This window comes from Nannospalax galili, unplaced genomic scaffold (genome assembly GCF_000622305.1).
Source record: "Nannospalax galili isolate Female #2095 unplaced genomic scaffold, S.galili_v1.0 scaffold438, whole genome shotgun sequence".
NCBI classification, from domain to species: Eukaryota; Metazoa; Chordata; class Mammalia; order Rodentia; family Spalacidae; genus Nannospalax; species Nannospalax galili.
Window position 1 is genome coordinate 95,881 of NW_008341416.1, and position 23,500 is coordinate 119,380.

At 44.5% G+C, this 23,500-nt stretch overlaps 2 protein-coding genes across 4 annotated transcripts in view; one reads left to right on the top strand and one right to left on the bottom strand.

The window, feature by feature from the left end:
* The window catches only part of Calml5 (calmodulin like 5), a 57,584-nt gene that overhangs the window by 10,281 nt on the left and 23,803 nt on the right, over positions 1–23,500 (bottom strand). The window contains exons 2-3 of one of the 3 annotated variants that reach the window (XM_029565252.1): positions 13,085–13,128; positions 7,763–7,929 (exon numbers count right to left, since the gene is read on the bottom strand). The gene's annotated coding sequence lies outside the window, so the exon portion shown is untranslated. Of the gene's footprint in view, positions 1–1,537; positions 1,581–7,690; positions 7,930–13,084; positions 13,129–23,500 lie in introns of those variants that run through there. The other 2 variants (XM_029565253.1, XM_029565254.1) reach the window with 2 other exon arrangements.
* Positions 16,556–18,473, top strand: Calml3 (calmodulin like 3). The gene has a single exon (XM_017799077.2). The coding sequence runs from the start codon at positions 17,052–17,054 to the stop codon at positions 17,499–17,501; it is 450 nt and encodes a 149-aa protein (XP_017654566.1). The 5' UTR covers positions 16,556–17,051; the 3' UTR covers positions 17,502–18,473.

The window sequence follows — 23,500 nt, forward strand, 5'->3', positions numbered from 1 at the left end:
TAAATCCAAATGTCAGTGAATGGATCCACACTGAAGGACACTGGGGACACAAATCATCCTCTATTGGCTATAATATATATATATGAGCATTCATTAAATTGGACAGGGAACACAGGAGGAGGTGAGGAAGGGGGAGCACATCTAAATGCCATCAAACTATGTTGCATGAAAATCACAAAAATTCAATTAAAAGTGCAAAAAACCCAAATGTCCTTTCTTATTCACTTCCTAACTCTGTTTTGCCCCACCCCCAACTACTATGCCTGCTTCTTTTAACTAGGTCACACTTTTAAGGGTGTTCACACTCTGTTACCCAGAGAATCTAAAGTTCCGTTGGCATGGTCAGTCATTTCTCCCTTTTGTCTTTTCCCACATGGTAAGACCCTGGAAGCACATTCTTTGATTCCACAGCTGGCCTCCCCTGTCATCCTACAGTTTTATCCAACCAGCTACAATGGGTGCTGTTTCTCCTCCTGCTTTCTTCCTTGGGGAAGTGGCTCTTCCCTGCTCAGGAGCTTCAGATCAGCTTTGACTAGCTCATGATAAATAAGGAACAGTGGCATTTTCATGCTACTCACAGAACAACTCTGTGCCTTAGGGAACATGGTCCTAGTATTCACACCACCCTTTGTAGTAGATTTCTGAAAAGCATTTGAACCTGTGTTTCAGAGGGTGGCGTCTAGCAGCTTCATTCTTTACCTAACTATCCATTCCAGCCTGGAAGCACCTCATTGCCTGAACTGGGCAGACCTGCATGTTGTCACTGCTGCCCCACTTACCTGAGAGACAGGGACAGTAACATGCTCTCTGTGTGTGCCAGCTGCCATGCTAAACACTTTATGCGCGACTTTATTAATTCTTCTTTTAAAGATGAAGCAATTGAGGCTTAGCAATGTCACAAAACTAGTTTGTGGTAACCTGGTAAGTTGAATCCAGGTTTGCCTTACTCTAGAACCCAACGTCTTGTGCATGGCAGTGCAGTCTATGCATCCATCACCTGATGACATCATCTTCCTTCCTAACCCACTGAAGACAGACAAGCCAACTCCTGGAGACTTGATAAGAATTGGCAACAACCCCAGAACAATACAGGCTATTCCCATTATTCTTGGTTGCCCAAAAGAACTTGATGGTAAGACCCTATTGTTGAATACACCATACATATTGGTCACAGGACATGGTGAAGTCAAGTTGGTACTGACCAGGAAGCTTCCTCCCAGTTGGCTAGCTTTCATGGCACTGGAAGGTGTTATATTGGCTGCTGGGGGAAAAAGTCATCAATAGTCTCACCGCGCTGTGAACATGTGAGCTACAATAATGACCAGGATGGCAAGATATGCCCATGGTGCAACACTGGCATGACTATTATGGGGGTAACCAATTGCTTTCTGATTGGGTTTCCTCCACAGGAAGAAACAGTTGCCTCTTACAAGCCTCAAGGACAAACCTACTGCTATTATTCTACTAAATGGACGCAGTATCAAACTGCCCTCTAAATTAATATCTCTGTATCCATAGATTAGTGAAGCTTTCATACCTCATCAGAGAAGTTTCTTTGTGTAGTAGATGGTGGTTCATACAGAAGCTCACAGCTGCTCAAATAGCAGAGAACAAGTATCAGTGGAATGCTCAGTACAAATGGGACATCTATACCATCCCTCAACCCCAAAGCTCAGGGATCATCAAGGAAAAGTGAGTGGGAAAATTGTAAGAACCAGAGGTCAGAAGGACTGGGGTGAGACAGCATCTTCTAGGCATGACAGGACAGCTGCACTCACAAACTCACAGCAGCTGTGGCTACCTGTACAAAATCTGCACAAGATCAAGCCAGTCAACACTCTAGTATAGAGCAGGAAGGGGTTCATGAGATTCCATCCCTAACTGAGGGGCTATCGATGGCTTTGGGTGGAGAATCAGTTTTCTTTAAGGGTGGCCCCTGGAAGGTCTACCAAGCTCCAGTGGATAGCCCCACATCTAGGAGGATAAATTAGACTCAATGATTAAAAAAAAAAAAAAAAAAAAAAAAAGGATACAGAAGTTGGTGGGGGTGGATCCGGGGTTAGAAGGAAGAATAGGAAGTGAATATGGTTCTAATTCAGGCCCTGGCTCTGGTCAAAGGCTTATGGGAGGTGGCTGTGGAGTGGCTGGCAAGATCCCAGGATGTGACAATAGAGGTAACCATGTGGTCTCAGCTCTGTTTTTGGCAACGAACTTAACTTCTTAGAGTTAGTTTTAAAATTTAAATTCTGTTACCTGGTAAATGTAGTCAGTAGGTAGAAGGTCCTCAAAACATCTCTACAAAAGCTTTTTAGAAGATGTCATTAAGAACTATATCTTATACAATATCCCTTCAGTGTCACCTTCATCAGTTCAAATTAATACTACCTGATCTAGAACAGTCTATGAAAAACCACCATTGATTCTTATTGGGCCCTTCTTGATAACTCCACCTTTGGTAGGTTAGACATCTCTTTGTGATTTATTTTTCCCATTATTTTTATTCCAATTTCTTCACTTTTGGTTTTCAGCATCTATGCTATGAAACAGAAAAGTAATAGTTGGTTCTTGAAGCTCTTTGGAACTTGTTTTCTAAGAAAGCTTTCTTCACTTAAAAAAAATCATGTCTTGCTCTTTCGATTATCTTGAAGAGCAGCTCTCCTTTTTTGGACGGGGTATCATGGCTTGCCTTGAATTTGCTGTGTAGGGGACAATGACCTTGATCCTCCTGCCTCCATCTCCAAAGAGCTGGAATTACAGGTGTAGGTGTGTAGCCCGTGTCTATGTCCAGATCTCCATTTTACTGTAGTTTTAATAACTTCCTAATCTACTGAAAGTTGCCTCATCCTCCACAACCCTACCCCAACTCCACCCAACTCTGGCGCATGATCACAGAAGGCAGGTATTTAGCTTTTACCCGTGGCATACTCTTTTTTCTTCTCTATAAACCTTGTGCTTTATTCCATTTCATTTCCTCTTTGCCAGTACATTCTAAGCTACCATTTACAGTGAAATAAGTTTTTATAACTTGAGTCTTCCAAAAGGATTAGAAATATGTAGATTCATAGTCATTGTGGTTTGTTTCCTCGGGCTATAATATTTTCCCTGAGATGTAGGTGAAATTCCTTCCTCAAAGTATTCATTACACAGATAGGACCCATGGATTTGCAGGTCCCCACTTGCTTAATGAAAGGCATTAGGAGGGAAGGACAAACAGCATAATGAGCCAAAACACAGCTTTGACCTGTCCTCCATTTTCCATGCCCATCTCATATGAAAATAGAATCAGGTTTTTCTCTTCCCAAGCCCTCCCTCTGGAAGAGGCAGTGTAACTTCTTTCACCTGTCAGGCGTAGAAGTCTAGAGCTGTTCAGAGGCAAGCTTCATAGGGAGCCAGCGCTGGCTGCTCTACAGAGCTCATGGGAGAGACACACCATCTTCTAACAGAAGTATTTCATTTGGTTGCACAGAGACCCCATAAACAGTGATCTGTAATTCCCTCATGGAGCTCAAATGTGGGTTCCCTTTCACTGATTCCTCCATAGAGCTAGTCACCCTCTTTCAGTGCATCCATAGTACCTACAGGTACTGTATGTAACTAGCCCCTGAACTCCTTGACAGTGGGAACTCTGTTCTCACTGGAATGAAAGAATGGAAGCCAGGAATAAAGATGGGCAAGTTCTCACAGTACCAGCTAATCTGATGAATGATAGTGAATACGTGGATACCGGGGGATGGATGAATGAGTGAGTGAAATACAAAGTTCTGGTGTATTAAGTTCTCTTTTCCCAACCTGACCCATTATGAAAAACAAGATTCATCTTTTCTGTTGATCTGAACCCCATATGAAGCTTCCCAACAATTATACTGACTTTGAGTCTGTGCCTGGACCCAGCTCAGTAGAATTCATGGTAGGGTTTCTGTGGACGTGTCACCAGCTCCTCCATCCTCCCAGAGAAGCAGTGTGATGTCTCTTCTTTCCTTACCCCACTCCGAGGCATGGGGAGCATTGCAGGAGTCAGTGTGAACAGCTCTGAGAAGGATTCTCTTCCCCTTCCCCATTTCTTTCCTCCGTTTACCCTCATTCTTTATCACCCCTCCTCCACTAGCCTCTCCTGAAGCTGAGACTCACCATGACCTACTCTTGAGCAATCTCAGGTCTCTGCACTCCCAGACACCCAGTTTCTCCCCCACCCAAGCTCTATCACGTGTACGTCGTCACTGTGTTCCCTTGGACCACCAAGAAATGGGACTGAACCCTAACCCTTCTCCTTCACTATTACCCTCTCCTCTCAGGGTCTCCCCCCTACTCTGGCCTCCAAGCCTGCCTCATACTATTTTCTGCCTCCTTCCCCATCTTCGCCCCTTGTACTGCTTGAGTAACTGCCTCCTTTCTTAGGGGCATCCCTTCTCTGAATCACTAGCTTTCACCTCCTGTCAGCATGCAGTGCCCAGTCTTGGGTGGGGTCCTTTCGATTACATCCATATTGCTTCAGAGATGAAGTCAGAAGCTGTCTGCTCTTTACTTCACAAATACAGGAAAAGGTACACAGAAATGTCAACAGGGTTTCTATGGTTGCTGGGGACTGGATTGTGTCACCCATGAGATACATATGATGAAACTCTAATCCTTAAGGTAAGGGTATCCAAAGATGAGGTGAGACAAGGTCATGAGGGCATAGCTCCATGGAGGTCATTGAAAAAATAGATCACTAGTATTATAAAACAATAGTTCATATTCCTTGAGTTCTTGATATGCCAGTGTTCAGCTGATCTTCTGAGTTTCATGCCTCAATACATATTATGCGGTGAGCTGGATGGTACTTTTGTAACCATTGTACTCAGATGAGGATTCCAAGTCACAAGGGCTGCAACTTGCCTACCACTTATGAAGTACTTAAGATCAGAGATTCACTGGGTGGGGTGTGGAGAAAGGAAAGAACTGAATTGCCTTTGGCTCCTGCCCCTCCACTGCTCTTGTCCCTACCAAAGGATCTCTGTAGAGTCCCACGGTTTCAAGGTTAAAACCATTGGATAAATGGGTAGAGTGGGTAAGATGGGCATCACAGCTTGATGAACTCCTTTGCCTCCTTCAAATCCCTCACCCAGGGCCTGAGTTTGTGCCCTGAATTCTGCTCTCTCCCCACATCACATTTATCTATAAGCAACACATTCTCTCATAGATAACATGTGCCCATATCCACATGCTCATGCGCATACAAACAGCATCTTGAATTAAATGCTAAAGCTTTCATCACAACCATAAACTTCAAAGGCTTGGAATCTGGAGCAAAAGCTCTTAGTGAGCCTCAGGGAGGATCAACTTGTTCTCTTGGTGGTAATTATCTTATACCTGTCTGTAAAGGCTTAAGTCAACAGGTAATCCTACTTCGCCTATTATTAAATGCATCTCAGGGATGCAACTCAGTTGATAGAGTACTTGCCCAGCATGCACAAAGCCCTGGGTTCAATCTCCAGCACCCATCACATAAACTGGGCTTTGTGTCACCTGTAATGTCAGCACTCAGTCCTCAGGCAGGAGGATGAGGAGTACTCCAGGGCAAGATTGAGCTACATGTGACCCTGTCTCAAAAAAAAAAAAAAAGCATTGTGATAGGAAAAGATTTATAGTAGTAGCTCCAGTCTCTAGTGATATCATTCCATTTAATATTTATGTTTCTTGCTTTTCAAACCATCAAAGGTCAAGTTTGAAAGACTGGTCAGTCACGCATATGAAACCTTTCCAAGACCAGCCACTTCCCTCCCTCCTCTTCCCTCCTCTGTCCACACGTCCTTCGTCTACCATAGCCATCACCCCAGCATGAAAGGAGAGAGTGAATAAGCTCATATTAAGTTATCCAGAAACCTTCAGTTCTGAAAAATATAAAGCAAACAGCCTTTTTCCAGGGAAAGTAAAGGATTAGCGTTTTACTTATTTGGCTGTTTTCATATGAAGTCTACTACTAATGTGTTTTCTATTTGGAATGATTGTTTTTTTCCTGATTTAGTCAAACCTGCTCCTGGGAATCAACCACTAGCAACTCTGGTGCCCCTTATGCTGCCCTGTAATATGCTGAAGGAGGTGCTCTGGGTGCTGACCTCAGTCATCCTAGCTAATGAACTTGATTGTGCTAGGAAGGTAGACTTAGTGATGGGCGGGGTGGACTGGTGCTGACATAAATCAGTCTCATGGAGAAAACAGTAGGACGTGACATGTGGACTTTAATCCAAGACAACCTGGACACCGTTAATATAACCCAACTGTTGGCTCCTCAGCACTTTACCTCATAACTAAGCAGAAGCCATGAAGCTCTAGGAAAGTGATTCTCACATGCTATCCTCCTAAAAGATGATCCACTTAGCTACTCATCAGATTTCAGTTACACCCATCATAGCTGTGTTCCAGAACAGTGATTTCACTGGACTTGAAATCCATCTCAGCCCAGCATGGAGCCCTGTAGAAATATTGATAATTCACACAAGACTAACCAAAAGTCATCCAAAGAGCTGAGTCAGGCAGGAAATCTAAAATGACTTTTTATGAGACTGTAGGAAAGAAAGGTCCAGGACCCCCGATTCCTAAAGAACCCTCCACACCCAACTCCCACACTAGTAAGACCCCAATAAAGATGCAAAGATGACAGAGAAAATGTTGTCTTGCTCCTTGGTCAATGTTAGTTAGAACAGTGAGCAAAGCATACTTATTATCAGTCCAAACCCAGCCTCAAAGCAAGAGGCAGAAGTAGCTAGCCAATGCCAAGGACACAACATGATGCCTGCTTGTCCCTACACAAGTTTGATTGATGCCTTTTGTATCTCATAATTGTATCCTCTGTGTATTTGTCACTAATGTTATTCTTGCACATTTGAGCATGAAATTCAAAGATCCCAAATCAATAACGTAAGTCTCACATCCCCTACAAATCCAGTCATGCCTAGTCACTTAAGGAAGACTTGTAGGCTTGTTCCAATGGAAAGTCCCGGGTAAAAATTTGAAGCACTGAGGCCAAAAAGCCTCAAAATCTCCCATGCACCACGAGAAGACAGTTCTGAGCAAGACGCAACCAAGGAGCTCACTCTGTGATGTGTGGTTGAGAATCACAGAAGCTCAGAAAAGTCTTAATTCTTCCATTTGTCTGTTTTTCTGTCACTCAAGGAGTTCCCACCCCTGTGGGTAAATTTTTAGGTCCAGTGCTCTAGTCCCTGCAACTACCCTCCCAAGACTCCATACCTGTTTAATTCTATTTCCTTCCTTCCTTCTCTCCCTCCCTCTCTCTCTTTCTTTCTTTGAGACAGGATTTTGTGTACCCCAAGCTGGCCTCAAATGTAGCTGGGGACAATGTTGAACTTCTAAGCTCCCTGACTATACTTCCTGAGTACTAGGTGGCAGACATGTACTGCTATGTCTAGTTTTATTGGTGCTGGAAATTGAATCCAGGGATTCAGAAATACTAGGCAAGCACTCCTTGAACCAACTTAGATCCCAAGCTCCCTCACCCTCAATTCTGAATTCTTCACACCATCTCTCCTCCTAGGCCCTCCAGATGACTTTGGTTGGCCCATCAGGCTAACTTTCAAACTCAGATTTGTGCCCAGACAGCTTGCCTATCGTCTCCATGATTCTTTACTAAAGAGATAAACCCCACTTCAACCATAGGTCTGTCAGCACTTATCACTTATTGTCCTGACCTTACCTTAGACTCCACGACTCCATGCCCAAGCCCTTAGATAGGAACCAGAACAAAGAGCTAGGCCAATAAAAGTACCTCATGGCCAGAGTGCTTGGGGAAGTTGAGAGTAAATCCAAGTCTTGAGTTTAGACTGCACAGTTGTTATGTGCTGTGGGGAAGCTAATTTTTTTATCGTTGCAGAGACCAGAAACAGGAGAAGCCTTGGGGCAGATGTGTACAAGCACGGAGCCTCCCGGCAGCTCCTAAGGATCAGAACAGAGATAACATGTTACCATGGAGTCACACAACAACTTAAAAACAAAAGAGGATAGAAATAACAGGCTTTACAAGGTGAATACAATTGACATTTTGGCAAGACCATTTGAAACATGTCACAGAGGTTTGAACCATAACCTGAAGGAAAGGTAAGGCTCCAGCAATCCTTCTCATACAGCTGGAGGCAAAGTTGCTCTATAATGTAATCTCCTTGGGCTCTATTCTTTCAGCAAATATTGAATGGTGTCTCCAAGGCAGAGGGCCTGTGTTCACTCACAGAGTACCATGAAGAGAGACGTCTAAAACAGCCATACCTATGAGACAGAAAGAGTCAAGAAACCAAATGACCAAGACAAAGTTAGAAGTGTTGAGTATGAAGAAAACAAAAGAGTGGAGGGAAGTGACAGGGTTAGGGAGGTTGGTCACGGGAGCTCGCACATGGAAGTCGTATTATCAGTTGACAAGAAGCCAGCTACCTGAAGGCTGGGGGCAGGTAAGTATATGGTACAAAGGTGCTGAAGTGGGAGTCAGGACAGAAGTGTTCAAGGAACAGAAAGCGAGTCGACGTATGGAACATAGTGATAGAAGTCAGTGATGTGACAAGAACGGCAAGAAACAATCATGAAAGACCAAGGCAGCCACTGTAGGGGGTTTGGGTTTTACTGGAGAGCCAAAGACATGTCCCTTTAAGGGTCTGAACAAGAAACAATGCACATAGTCAAAGTGAGATTATTGTAAGAGTATCGAATAATGCTGCCTCAAGATGATGAGGCTGGTGCAGTAGATACAAGGGACCACATTTTCAAGGCAGGGCTGAGAGACTGCTTACAGTATGAGAGGAAGGGAAGAATTAAATATGGCTATAGGGCTTTGATCTGAATGGCCAACAAATTATTTTTTGAAGAGATGGAGAATTGGAGAAGCGACCGATACGGTAGGGAATGAGGACCAAAAAATCCCTTGGTCACGTTAACTTTCGAACACTGATTAAAGAAACAAATGGATGTGCTAAGTTGGGAATTGGTGCTTGGAGGATAAGTAGGCTAAAGAGATACTTAACGAACAAGAATGTCTTAATATTTCCTGCACCCAAAGATGTGTATGGTTATCAGTATCTTTTGTAGCTGCTGGGTGAAAAAGCTGGTGATGAATACAAAGAAAATGAATAGGATGCTGATTAAGGGGATAAGGACAAGAAGATGTAGATTCCAGAGCAAATTTCCAACTAGCTGGTTGTCTAACTCTGTCACCTGTCATACTGAGACATAAGAATATGTCGATAGGAGTAATTGCTCAAGACAGAAAGTGAATGTATAAGTATCTTTTTTAATATTTTATTTATTTATTTGCATTTTATGTGTATCAGTGTATTGCCTGCATGTATGTAAGTGCACCCATGTCGTGCAATGCCCACAGAGGTCAGAAGAGAGCATTGGATTCCCCTGAAACTGGAGTTATAGATGGGTGTTAGCCACCATGTGGGTGCTGGGAATCAAACCCGGGTCCTCTGCAAGAGCAGTCAGTCCTCTTAACCACCTACCCACCTCTCCAGCCCCATATTATTTTTCATAAAGAGGTGTTTATATTTGTATTGGATGGGAAGGCTGTCCATGAGCAAATGTTAAACAGGTAGTTTTATCAAGAAAAAAGAAATAGGAAGTCTCACAGTCCCTCATTCACACACTTTCCAGCACCATCTCAGGAATGGGATTGCTGAAGATTGGGAATTCTGATCCATATCTTTCTATAGCACCTTGCAGGAGAGTTACATTCCCAAGGGTGCTTACCACATTCTTTTTAACAAAAGTCACTTTCGATCCTCATTCAGAGAGTGTAAGCAGAATATCCGGGGTCTCCTTGCCTTCATATTTCTACTTTCCAAAGTAACCAAAGAAGGTGAGTCCCTTTGACGGGTATCTGTGGAGTCTTCATCAGTACCATAGTCTGCATGGCCAACAGTGTCCCACTGTGATTGCAGAGCCCTCAGTATTACACAGCGCAGCCCAGAGCATCCAATGCACCGTTCAGACCTCTGCTCCTCAGCATTCCAAGGCAGTGTTTCTCTGTGTTTGTTTCATGGATTGGCAGGGCCAAAAGGAGGATTATCAGAGGACCCAGGAGGTCATAATTATCTTCCTAACAATACCAGTATGTATTATTTCTTTACATCATATTGACATTTACACTGAGGTCAAACACAACGGTGGGAAAACTTCAGCACTTTGCATGAATCCAGTCACAGCGTTTATGACTGCTACATGTCACTAAAAAGAAAAGCCAGTTTCGCTTGAGGATGTCCATGGGGAAACAAGAAAACTACATTTCAACTCTTGGGTACACATTTGTAGTGTTTGCTGAACATGAGTGTGGGACAGTTGTCATGAGGAAAACACCTGTGTGGCTGACTCCAAGGGTCACAAGGCTAAGCTTGTTTGGTTTTGTTTGTCTGTTTGTTTGTTTCATAGAATCGTTTTCTTTAACTGGGAAGATCACCTGACAAGCCATGGTGATCAAATGTGGCCTTTGGCAGACATTCTCTCAAAAACGGATAAAAATGACACCATCACTTCAAGAAAAACAACAGGTGACATTTGTTGTCAATAATAAAATTTGAGCTTCCAAATGAACATAAGACTCTTTGATGCCTTAAGATTTTTCCATTGGGATTGGTGGTAATATTGATCAATCTGAGTTTTATGAAAATGTTATATACTTAGTGGTTTAACACTGAAAAGACATGCCAAAGTAGTGATTCAGAATTTCCAAGCAACCAATGCATGGCATTATAAAGAACACACGTGGGTGCTGGAGAGATGGCTCAGCAGTTAAGAGCACAGACTGCTCTTGCACAGGATCCAGATTTGATTCCTAGCACCCACGTGGCGGCTAGGAACCAGCCTTAACTCCAGTTCCAGGGGAATTCAAAGCCCTCTTCTGACCTCCATGGCATTGCATGACATGGGTGCATTCACATACATGCAGGCAATGCACTCATATACATAAAATAAAAATAATAAGTAAACAAAACATTAAAAAAACACGTGGGTACCATTCAAAGTGCAAGACCAATGGTCTTTAATGCAAGAGCATGAAAATATCACTGATGTGATCTCAGATTTCACATTGCCAACTGAAGTTTAAGAAATGAGTTGTCACAGCTATTGTTCTAAAATGATGGATAAATGTGTTTTCTCCCCCTATCTAGAAGCCTTTGAGAGGGAACTGACACTGATTCTAACCACTTCAACAGCTATCAAAGTGCCTGAAAGCAAATCCTGAATCCATCACTCTAGAGTCCAGCCTTAGAAGACAAAAGAAAAATGAGGAGGTACCCAATAGAGGGATGTTTTTGGAAACCCTTGTCAAGAAATCCCAATGGACTCTCATATGAACATTTGAGAACTGCCCAGTTCTGACTTTTTTCTAGCTGCCTGTCTAGAACTGTAATGGTAATTAATCTTGCCTTTACTTCTCCTTCATATCTCCTATTTATGATTCAAGGACTTCTTTTCCTCTTAGAGAAAAGAGTTACATAATTTGGGAGTCTTTTAGATAGACCCACTGAAGGGGTACGCCAATTGCCTCACCCTGCGTCCCTGATCAGCATGGAAGAAGCCAGAGCAGTCTGCATCCCTATTCCCTATTGGTAATTTGTGTAACCAATTCAGAGAATGGCATGCTAAGAATAGGAGGCAGGAATTGGTAGGCAGTTAGGGTAAAAAGATCCCAAAGAAAAGTAGCCAGTTTCTTGGCTAAAAGTCAAAATGTCCTTGGGACTGTTAGCAACATACTCTGTTCCAAAGGCCAAAAATGTCAAAAGTATTTGGGAGCTTGTATCTAATCCTCAAAAAATTTTAGGGTTACCTCTTCAGAGGGGGGAATGTTAGAGTACCCAAAAGACCCATAAAAATAAATAAATGAAAGAAGAAAAAAATAAAGAAAAAGAAAAAAGTGATGGGAAGATATGGGAGGTGTTGGAAGGGGGGAGTGGGCATGGATTTGATCAAAACACCTTATAGACGTATGAAATTCTCAATAAGGTTTTTGTAAAAGTTAAAAAAAAAGTTCTCAAATTTCGATGTGATATCAAGGAATAATCTCAGTTTTCTGAAAAGAAGATTAAAAGCCATTCAAATGATCCCTCCTCTCCCATCTGCCTATATGAAGCTAAGAAATCAGTCTTCAAAATAGCCTTCAAAAGAGCCTTTTGCCATAGACTCAGACCAGATGCACATCTGCTTGCAGAAAGACAGACAGACATTAAAGAGACTCACAGACCAGCCCTGCTCTTCTCCCTGTTTTTTATCTCGGAAAAAAAGTTACTTTTTCATAAAAAAGATGTTGCTCATTTGAACAAGTAATGGGTTTTTATTTATGTCTAAGGTTATACGTAATATATTTAAATATTTCACAGTTTTAGTTTCGGCTACAGCAAATATTGATGCAACTCACATAGACACAAGCTCTTTAAAGTCCTCAGTAACTTTTACTTTTTTTGAAACAGGGTCTCACTGTGTAGCCCCAGCTGGCCTGGAACTTGCTATGTAGACCAGGCTGGCCTCAAACTCTCAGAGATCCACCTGTCTCGGCCTCCCCAGTGCTGGGATTAAACGTGTCCGCCACCACATTCAGCAGTCCTCAATAACTTTTAAATATGCTTTTAAAAATATGTGTGTGTATGAGCATGTGTGTATTTCTTGTGTGTGCACATTCATGTGTGAATGCCGATGCAAGTGCGCCATAGTACACATGTGGGGGTCAGAGGACAACCTGGGGTATCACTTTTGCCATCTGCCTTGTTTGAGACAGGGTTTCTCTTACTGTTTGCTGCTGCCTACACCTGGCTAGCTGGCCTGTGAGCTTCTACAGAGTCTTCTGTCTCTGCCTCCCATCTCCCCGAGAAGCGATGAGATCATCAGTGTGCCCCGCAGAATCTGGCTTTATGTGGGTTCTGGGGATCCAGACTCAGTTCCTCACATGTGGGTGACAAGTGCTTTACTCACCAAGTCATCTCCCCAGTACCCCCTTTAATATTTTGTTAACGTGTTAATTATACATGATAATGGATTTCATTATGATATTTTCATACCTGTTATAATGCATTTCTCAATAACTTTTAACTGTCTAGATGGGCATACATACCTTTTCTTTCTGGAGAGGAAGGAGTCAGTGCACGTGATGAGAGGCTGCAAGGAGAGAGTTAAGCCATTAAATAAGAAACAGTCCCTCTGCCACAGTTTCCCAATGTTTGAATTGCAGCAATGTGGCCATCACAAGGCAGCCCTTTGTGAGTCATGTGTACTAAGCAGTTCTCTTTTATGTCCTTCTGGAGTTCTCTTTCCATGTGCCTTTTTATAAAACACAATTAGGCAAAGACTGGATGTTTGTGCTGCAAAACCATGCCCAGAAACCTGCAGTTACCTGCAGCCTCTTCTCACAGAGGAAGTGGGCAGACGTTAACATTGTCCAACTCAGCCATGATTCCTCGTCTGCCATGGACTGTCTCTGGTTTGCTTTCCCAGTGGTGTCAGCCCTGATTTTCCAGGAGACAGCTGGTCCCATGTCTAAGTGAGGTCCAGCCTTCTGGAGATTCATGAATATGCCTCTGCAGGAGCCAGGGAGCATTGGGGGAGAAGATAAGCTTAGGTATCCCCCACCAGGTAGCTGCCCCGGCACTCAACTGAAGGGACATGGTCACTGATTATTCATTTTCTGCTCTTTTATTATTTTATTATTATTATTTTATTTTATTTTACTTGTATGAGTATATTGCCTGCATGTATGTAAGTGTACCCATGTCATGCAATGCCTGCAGAGATCAAAAGAGGACGTTTGGAGGCCCCGGAACTGGAGTTAATGGATGGTTGTTAGCTGCATGTAGGTCCTGGGAACTGAACCCAGGTCCTCTGCAAGAGCAGCCAGTGCTCTTAACTGCTGAGCCACCTCTCCAGCCCCAATTTTTCTGCTTTATTTTTTATTATACCGACTACTCACCATGGTCACATATCCTCTGAAGTGGAAAGCCTATCAAATGGCCAAATTCTATGACTATCTAATAAAAGCATGAGGCAGGCAACATGGCTCAGTGGGTAAAGGTACTTTCTCCGCAAGCCTGGCAATCTGAATTTGATCCCAAGTAAAGAAGTAGAGGTACAAGGAGGGCACCAGCTCCACAGAGTTGTCCTCTCATCTCCACACCCACACACCCACATATGTACTAATAAATAAATAATTATATATGATTAGCCATTCAAACCTGTGTCCCCAAATGCCCTTCAGTGTGGGTCTATTCACCGGAGCCTGTTCAACCTATCCAGCATCACACACTTAAAGAAAACTAACTTTTCTCTCTGCAGCCACAAGTTGCCAATAGTTCCTCAGCTGGGACTGGGGCCACCTACCGACCGCTCACTTCCATGCTGGGGTTCTGTCTGGCTTGAACTCACATGGGTCTTGTACATGCTCTCACCATTGCCGTGAGTTCATGTGAGCAACTGCCCAGCTCTCTGGAAAATTTGTTTCCTTGTGGTCATCCACCACCTCTGGCTGTTACAATCTTTCTACCCTCTCTCTTGCAATGATCCCTGACACTTTATTTTATATGCAGGCGTATGGGTATGTGTGTGTACCACGGAGCACATGTGGAGGTCAGAGGACAACTTGTGGGAGTCTGTTTTCTCCTTCCACTATGTGAATCCCATGGATCTGAATCCATGTTATTATGCTAGGCAGCAAGTGCCTTTACCCACTGAGCCAGCTTCATTAAGTACCTTTCGTCAGGTATTTTGTTACAGCAATAAAATGAGTAATACAAAAAGTTGGTATCAAGAAGTGGGGCTGTTGCTGCAATAGAGAATATAATTTTTAGTCTAGAAACAGAAATTGTACCCTCTCATCATCTTTAAGCCAACATTTTTATCTTGAGCTCTTTTTCTGTCAATACAGAAAAAAAAATTACCCATGTGAATTCTTAGCTGGCACCTCTTTCCCACCCCACCAAACATTTAGGAGTGTGGAGGAGAGGAGGGTAGGTTCTGGCCATCGACCAGGTGGTTATCCACACAGTGGTTTCTGAGATGCCCGAATGCTTATTTCTTCCATGTTACTACTCCTGAGTCCTTGTAGCCACACATCTGAATCCTGCTGTCCTAGTGTTCATTTTATGAGGTATAGAAGAATTCTCCTAGCTCCCTGCTTCTTCCAGGGTGGAAACTTTTCTTCTCTTCCCCGCACACTCAAGGCTTGGGCTTCGTGGTACCCTTCGGACAGGAAAGAAATCATCTTGCAGATGAGTTCTATTTTCTCATGACCACAAACTATTCAGATGAGAAAGCACAGCTACCATCTATTTGAATAAAAAAAGAACATGTATTAATATTATAAATATTAGAGTAGAGAATGGAGAGAAATTCAGAGAGGGAAAAATTAATATCTAAGCTGTGACCCTGGGCATAGTCTCTCCTCAATAACTCTACATCCTTATAAACATAATATCTTTCCTATGTACAGCCCTGGCCTCAGGTCTACCTTTCCTTCAACAGACTAAAGGGCCAGTTCCATATTTCCTCTCCAGGTGGTATTTTGCTAGAATCCCCCCTGCTTTTATGGAGGTCATTTACCTATCCTGTATCCCCATTCCAGAGGGTGAGGAACTGGGGCCTCTTGCCTGGGAAGGATACTGGGGTCCTTCTTGACCCTGTTACCTCTTGAAGATATTTCTAACTTCTGCTCTGGCTCCATTCCATCCAGGGCTCAGACAAGGGTTTGCTGAAAGCCTCCAAGCTTGCCATGATCCAAGAAGAGTGGAGGAATCCTTTGCTGAGTACCACAAGATCCCTTCCTCCTTTTCTCTTATAAGACTGCCTTTCTGTCTCTCGGTCCTGCCATGCCCCCCACTCCTCTAGGCCACTTTCAAGTGTCTCTCTGCAGAAAAGTTGTCTTTGACCATGAGCTCCCCATCCTCTCCATCATCACCTTTCATTTCCTTCATAGCATGTGTCAAAAATCTCCAATGACCTTACATGTTAGTTTATTAATAACTCACTGTGTCACAGATAGAACTTGGTGAGGACCAGGAGTCCATGCTGTATTTACCCTGTAATCTCGGCTTCCAGAACAGTGCCTGCACGCATTAGGCAATCAGTAAATAGCTGTGAAGGACTATGTAAATGTACTGGAGGAAACTCTCCATGCACATCCAAAGACAAGAAGAAAAAGCCTTATGGCTGTCTGAAAAAAACTTGGGAGATTTGCAAACTTTAAAGTCAAAGACAAGGAAAGTACATACAATTTTTCTATTTAAAAAAATATTTTATTATTATTATTCCTTTTTTTTTTTTGATGTGTATGTGTGTATTGACTGCGTGTAGGTAAGTGCACCCGTGTTGTGCAATGCCATGCCTGCGGAGGTCAGAAGAGGCTGTCAGATCCCCAGTAACTGGAGTTACGGACAGTTGTTAGCTGCCATGTGGATACTGGGATTTGAACCCAGTAAGAACAATTGCAAGAACAATCAGTGTTCTTAACTGCTGAGCCATCTCTCCAGCCCCTCAGTTTTCCTACTTTTAATTCAAAGAAAACTTCAGCTATAGGAGAGAAGGAGGAATGCTTGTTTTATTGAGGGAAGGATATGAGAGCTGGTGTGAGGACTGGGGAAATGTTGGGCGAAACTAGAAACACAAGAAGACCAGGTCAATTACTTTAAAGGTTTTTCCCCACACCTGGATGAAAGGTATGGTTACCATGGCTGCTGCTGGCCCTGCCGGTGTTGGCCGGGAAAGCTGCCTTTTACACACAAGTGTTGGCGTCAGCTCAGTTAGCAGGCCAGCCTGGTTGCTGCTCTTGGACTCTTGTCTAAACAGGACAGGGCCTTCAGGCAACCGCAGGGGCGGGGGTGTCTGTGAATGGCAGCCCAATCCGGCCAGACCAACCATGGGGGAGGACCCTGCTCTTTCTTAAGCTCCAGCAAGTCAAGCCAGGGCTAGAAAGTCAGACAGCCTGCCGCCCCTTGGGATCTCCACCTGTCTTTCCAGAGCTGGGAAGAGAAGCCCAGCCCTGCAGAGACTGGGAACAGAGACCAGCCTGGCCACATCACCCAAAACCTGCCAGCATGGCCAACCAGCTGACTGAGGAGCAAATCGCCGAGTTTAAGGAGGCCTTCTCTCTGTTTGACAAGGACGGGGATGGCTGCATCACCACGCAGGAGCTGGGCACTGTCATGCGGTCCCTGGGTCAGAACCCCACGGAGGCTGAGCTCCGGGGCATGGTGAATGAGATCGACAAGGATGGGAACGGCACTGTGGACTTCCCCGAGTTCCTGGGCATGATGTCCAGGAAGATGAAAGACACTGACAGCGAGGAGGAGATCCGGGAGGCCTTCCGAGTGTTCGACAAGGACGGCAATGGCTACGTCAGTGCTGCAGAGCTGAGGCACGTGATGACCAGGCTGGGGGAGAAGCTGAGTGACGAGGAGGTGGAGGAGATGATACGGGCAGCAGACACGGATGGAGATGGGCAAGTGAATTATGAGGAGTTCGTCCACGTGCTGGTGTCTAAGTGAGGCTGTGCCATGGGCTGTTGTCCCGGCGCCTGTGAGGCTCCTGGGCTGCAAGTTTGTCTGGACTATGGCAGCTCTTCACAGCAGTGAGAATCTTACCCAGGCGCTGGGTGTATTCCTCTGTTTCCCAGCTTCCTCTGGGTGCTGTGGCTTCTCTGGCAAAGCTGACTGCATCTACTCTGAATTTCTCTCTCTGCATCTCCTCCATTAGTTGCTCTCCAACTTGACAGAGAATGCCCTGAGGCCGAGCCAAGTGCATCACATCCTCCCATTGCTGGGGAGCAGCAGCCCGATGTCTACATGGACAGTGAGCCAAGGGACCCACGTTCCTATTTTCTTTCCTTTTTCTGCTTCCCGCTGACATGTTCCTTGTTAAGTCTAGAGCATAAACCAGGCGAGAATCTCCATTTATGTGTGGTTTTTGGAAATGTAATGGATGTCTGGATTTGCAGGTGTAACAAAAACAGAGATCGGCCACCTGCTAGGACCGGCTTAGTGACATCTTAAAATCCCCCTGCATAGGGTCCTTAGCAGGCATCCAACACTTGGGGCCAGGTTGGGCTGTAGCCATCAGTCCACATCAGAATTTCTGGAGCATCTTGGATTGAAGACCTCATCTCCTGTCGGATTTGGAAAATGTCTTGGCATTGAACTGAAGAGTGGCAATGGAGACTGATGACTGAGGTCAGGCTGCCTGGAAAAGAGCACTTCCTTGCAGAACTTCCTCGCCCCCTCTGCCTTCTCCAAATCTCTGTGATTCATCTTCGAAGCTGAGAGAAAAGCTGGGGGGTTCACTGTAACATGCTTGTACTCTTCTGGAAGGAGGGCAGTTGGAACTAAAGGAGGGAAGTTGCCAGGAAAGAAAAAGCAGCCCGTGTAGAATACTATTTTGTTTCCTTTTCTTTTGCTTCCAACTAAAACGATCATTCTTAAGTCTAGGGTATAAACCAGTCGGGAATCTCCATTGTGTGCGCATGTGCGTGTGTGGTTTTTGTAAATGCAATAAATTCTGTATTAATGGGTGCAGGGGAAAAGGGGGCTAGATATAATAGGGGAAAAAGGGGTCTGGATAATAAATCTTTAATATTTACTTTAGAATAACAAGCAAATTGCTAGCAAAGAGCAGTTAGACATCCATGTAAAGTAAAGGGCTGGAGATAGGGCTCAGTTGGTAGAACGCTTGCCTGGCATGCATGAGGCCCCAGGGCTTCTCAGTCAGCACCACATAAGCCAGGCGTGGTGGTGCACACCTGCAATCCCAGCACTTAGGAGGTAGAAGCAGGAGAATCAGAAGTTCAAGGTCATCCTTGGAAGTTTGAGACCCATCTGTGCTGGCTGGAAAAAAAAAAAAAAAGAAGAAAGAAAAGGAATCTATAAAGCTGCTAAAAGGTCTGAGTCAGTTGCAATAGTGAAGGATCTCTGGTTATTTGTCTGTATTCCTCCTACAGCCACCTCAGTTATTGTTATTGTGAAGCATCTGGTGATTAGGCAGTGAGGGATTAGGGATGCTAACTGCAAGATGGTACAAGAGCAATTCAGAGACAGTTAATTCTGCCTATACCAGCTACCAACCCAGAGGTTGGATCAGGTTGTACAGAGGCTGAGGGGCCTTCTCAGGGGTCACTAGAGTGCCAGGGCCAGAGGGTGGTATTTTCTGAGATGGGCCCTAGACTGTAGCTCATCAAAAATGCTGATCTTCATTGGTCCCCACTCTCACTCCTGTGTTTCTTCATTGGTAAAACAATGAAGGTGGGCTCTCCAGATGGAGAGCCTGGTGCTCCAACTCCACCCCTCTACTATCCCTATGGCTGTGCCCCTTCATGACGACAGGAACCTCATACTGTACTTGCTGAGTCTGGGGTGTTTAGTCTACATAGTAACTCACAGAGGTCTCCAGGGTCTTTTCTAGATCCTGTAGATGATCTAGAAATAATGTAGATGTAGATCCTAACTGGAGGGCTGACATTGAATCTCAGCTTTCTGAGGTGTTAGTGAGCAAAGCATTTACAAACACTGGGACCTACTCATGTTGCTAAGGTAAGATGGATCAAAGTAACTTTTTGCTTACATTTTTCAGGCCTCAGAGCCTTTCATGCAGAACTCTCCTGCCTGGGCAGGAGCTGGCAGGTGAAACGGAGAGGCCCTGTGTGCTCTCTCCTGAAAACAGACAGGCCCTGAGTCTCTCAGCAGGAGGATCCCTCAGAAGTGCAGTGGTAATTTTTTAAAAAAAGGCTTGCTTCCGCCTGTCTTGGAAGGTCTGAGGCAGCAAGGTCAAAGCCAGTCGAATGGCAAGCTGACTGTGCCCAGTCCTGCCCCACTGCTATTTACTTTCCCAAACACAGTTTACTAAAATTGGGTTCGCAGCCTCCCTTCTCAATGAAGCAAGGTTAGCAGCAAGCACCTCCTGTTTGTGTGCACAGCTCACCCCCTCTCCCAACCTACTGGATTTGGGGTAAAGAATGTGGTCTCTTGAACATTTCCTGGGGAGACATGAGTAAATGTCTACTCGGCCCAGACAGAACGCCAATAACAGACCAAGTAACGATTCTCCCCAAGTTTAGCTTGCTGAACCAATGAGTTCATTGAGCTTATAGGAACATGGGTGAGGGGTTACTTAAAGGAGCTGGGTGACCCTCAAACAGCCACAGCACTGAAGTATCCACCCCAGCACTGATAAGCACGTCCCCACAGCTGCATGGATGAAGTCCTCCTTCCACTAACCTTCCAGACTCTGTATACTTTAGCACGTGCCAGGACTGTATGCAGTTAGAGCAGAATTACATACACCTGGGAGAGAGATGCAGAAAGGAGTTGCTGAGGCCTCAGATGAGGGTCCAGTGACCACACACACACACACACACACACACACACACACACACACACACACACATCAACAGGCCCAATCTTGAAGTTTCTTACCAGTTATCATAGCTTCTATGATTAAGATGGTGCTGGCAGTTAGGCTCAAAGGACAATGTTCTAAGACAGATACGAAACTCAGAGGAAGACACTGATCTGCTCCTCACGGAGAGAGTCATGATGTCTTGTGGGTTCCCTGAACTGGTTGGCAAGCCCCACACCTCTTACCATGGCTAGTAATACCAACCTCTACAGCTAAGCATCAGTTACCCTTACTCAGTCACCCAAGCCTCAGTACCTTGGGGTACCTGGGGCATACTTTGCCCATCTTCAACCTCTCCTCCTAGCTCTTCAATTTTCTTTTCTTTTCCCCTCTTCCTCCCCATCCTGGACAAGACCTTCAAAGAACTTGTCCTACCTCAGAAGACAACACAATTATTTTTATTTATTTTACTAAAATGTGGTCATCATAACTGGGAGTTGGTTCTTGTCCACCAAGTAAAATCAGAGACAGGTCAGGGGGCTGGAACAACAAGGAAACATCAAATAGTCACTGATGCGTAGGACACGAGAGGAACTGCTTCTGTTTTCCTCTGTGACAGACTCTGTAGGAGTGCCCTGCCTCTAACATCTCTCTTTCCTTTCAAGCACTGAATAATGATATTTAAGCAAACTTCTTCCCTCCCCTCTCCCTCCTCCCCACTTCTTCCCTCCCCCCAAAAGGTGCTATTTTATTCCAGCTCAGCAGAACATTCCATCTATCTTTGGAGGAAAGAATTTATAAACATTACCCCGACTTTCATGTGCTTTCACCAAGCTCCCTCATAAATCAGGACTCGACACTCCTGTACTCCCAGATATATAAAACACGCTTCCAACTCCTGGTTTCCAATTGTAAATCAAACACAGCCCAGCCACCCTGGCTCCTGTTTATCCTTGCAGATTCCAGGGGCTAGTTTAAAGGCTCTCAGAACCAGCCAGCTAAAAATGACCCATAGTTCCTGCAGTGGAAATATAATGTGGAAACTCGCGTGCAGGGTGAAAGTACTGCATGCAGAATGAGGCAATAAAGGAAAACAGTGTGCTTTTTAACAAGGAAAGGAAAGGAGGAAGAAAGGGAGGGAGGGAGGGAGGGAGGGAGGGAAGGAGGGCAGGAGGGAGGGGAAGGGAAGGGAAAGAGGGAGGGAAGGGAAGGGAGGGAGGGAGGAAGGAAGGAAGGAAGGGAAAAATAGAGAGAAAGCAACATAAAACAAGATAGAATTCAAAACAGTTTCTGAGAAAGGTCTGGGACCCAACCAAATGGCAACTTCATCATTCTACTTTTCTGAATGTTGCTTCCATAGCAACAGGTCCTCAGAGAGAAGTCTGGACTGGACAAGGGATGGCAAGGGAGCTGATCCTGAAACCACTACAAAAAGACTCCCCTGATCCTCTACCATAAAGTACAAGGCTGGGTGCTGGATGTTGGGTACTGGGTATAGGGTGGGGATGGTTCAACATCCTCAGTGTGTATGGAAGAGAGAGTATCTTCCACACTCAGAAGATAAAAATTCATATGGGCGCAATCAATGTCCCTTAAATGCCTTCTCTAGATCCTTCGTGTCTTCCTAGAGCATGCAGAACTACTCAGGATGGGGAAAGGAACTGAGCATTGCACACAGAGGAGGCAGTATCTGGAGGCTAACTATCAGGTGGGCCAAAGCTGTCTTGTACAATCTGGCCACTGCCGTGCACACTTTGGGGGAGCTGAATACCCAGGAAAGGATCCCAGGAGACCCAGCCACATGCACCCCTGCGAGGGGACACTCACATCCCATCATCACCAACTGAGCTGATCTCATTAACAGCCCACAGAGAGCCCCAAAGATATTGGACTAGAGTCTTCCGTGATAGAAATGAAGCACTCACTACCAAATCCTCAAAGCAAACCCTTTTAAAGAGGATTGAGAGTTTAAAATTTATTGTATTTATTACTTTTATTTTATTTTCTGTGTATGAGTATATTGCCTGCGTGTATGGAAGTGCACCCATGTTGCGCAATGCCCATGGAGATCAGAAGAAGGTGTCAGATCCCCTGGAACTGGAGTTATGGATGGTTGTTAGCCACCCTGTGGGTGCTGGGAATCGAGCCCAAGTCCTCTCTGCAAGAGCAGTCATTGTCCTTATCCATTGCTGAGCCATCTCTCCTGCCCAGAGACTTCAAAATTTTAAATAACTTCTGCCAAAGTCATACAGCTAGTACATTTAGAGCTTGATCCTGTGTCAGACTGGCTCAAGATTCATATCCTTCCCATTGTGCCAAAAAGAATCTTTGAGAGCAAATAGCCTGAGACTATTTATAAGCTATTTAACAGACTGATACGATTGAGAGCACCACAGAGGAGACCTTCCTAGTAAGGCCTGAAAGCAGGGAGCAGAGACAACCAGAGAAAGGGAGAAGCCATTGTCATTGGGGCCAAGCAACTGGGAGGTGTCCAGGTTTCTCAGCTACTACAGCAGAAGGAGGAATTCAATAAAACATACATCATGAAGGGCCAGATGATGGGCAATCATCAAGACAGTGGTCTCCCAAACTTCATATGTTGGGGTGGTAATACCAACACTGCAGTGTGAGTGCATTTGGAGTTGTATTTGAATTACTTGGCAGAAGTAATCTCGTTAAAACAAGGCCGTTAGAATTAGCCCTAATCCAATATGAATGGTATCCTCATAAGCAGGAAAATTTTAGACAAACACATGGTCTTCTGAGCTCCATGGGCATTGTATGACATGGGTGTACTCGCATGCAGGCAATAAACTCATACATGTTAAAATAAAAATAATAAAATAAATTAAAAAAAAAAAGATTTCTAGTCTCTCTCTCTCTGCTTCCTGTGCCTGCTTGAAGATGTGATTACTCAGCTTTCTGTTCCAACCACCTCTGCTACCATGCCTCCTTCCTTACTGTGGACTCTAACCTCTGAACCATAAGCCAAATAAACTCTTCCTTCATTAAGTTGCCTTGGTCATGGTGTTTTATCACAGCAACAGAAAAGTAACTAAAATAGAAGTTGGTGCCAGAGAGTGGACTATTGCTGTGAAGACCCTGACCATGTGGGTTTTTGGAGGAATGTGGAAGACTTTGGAAGTTTGGACTAGAAAAG

Coding starts and splice junctions, on each gene's coding strand:
- Calml3 (XM_017799077.2), top strand. CDS start 17,052: ATGGCCAACCAGCTGACTGAGGAGCAAATCGCCGAGTTTAAGGAGGCC.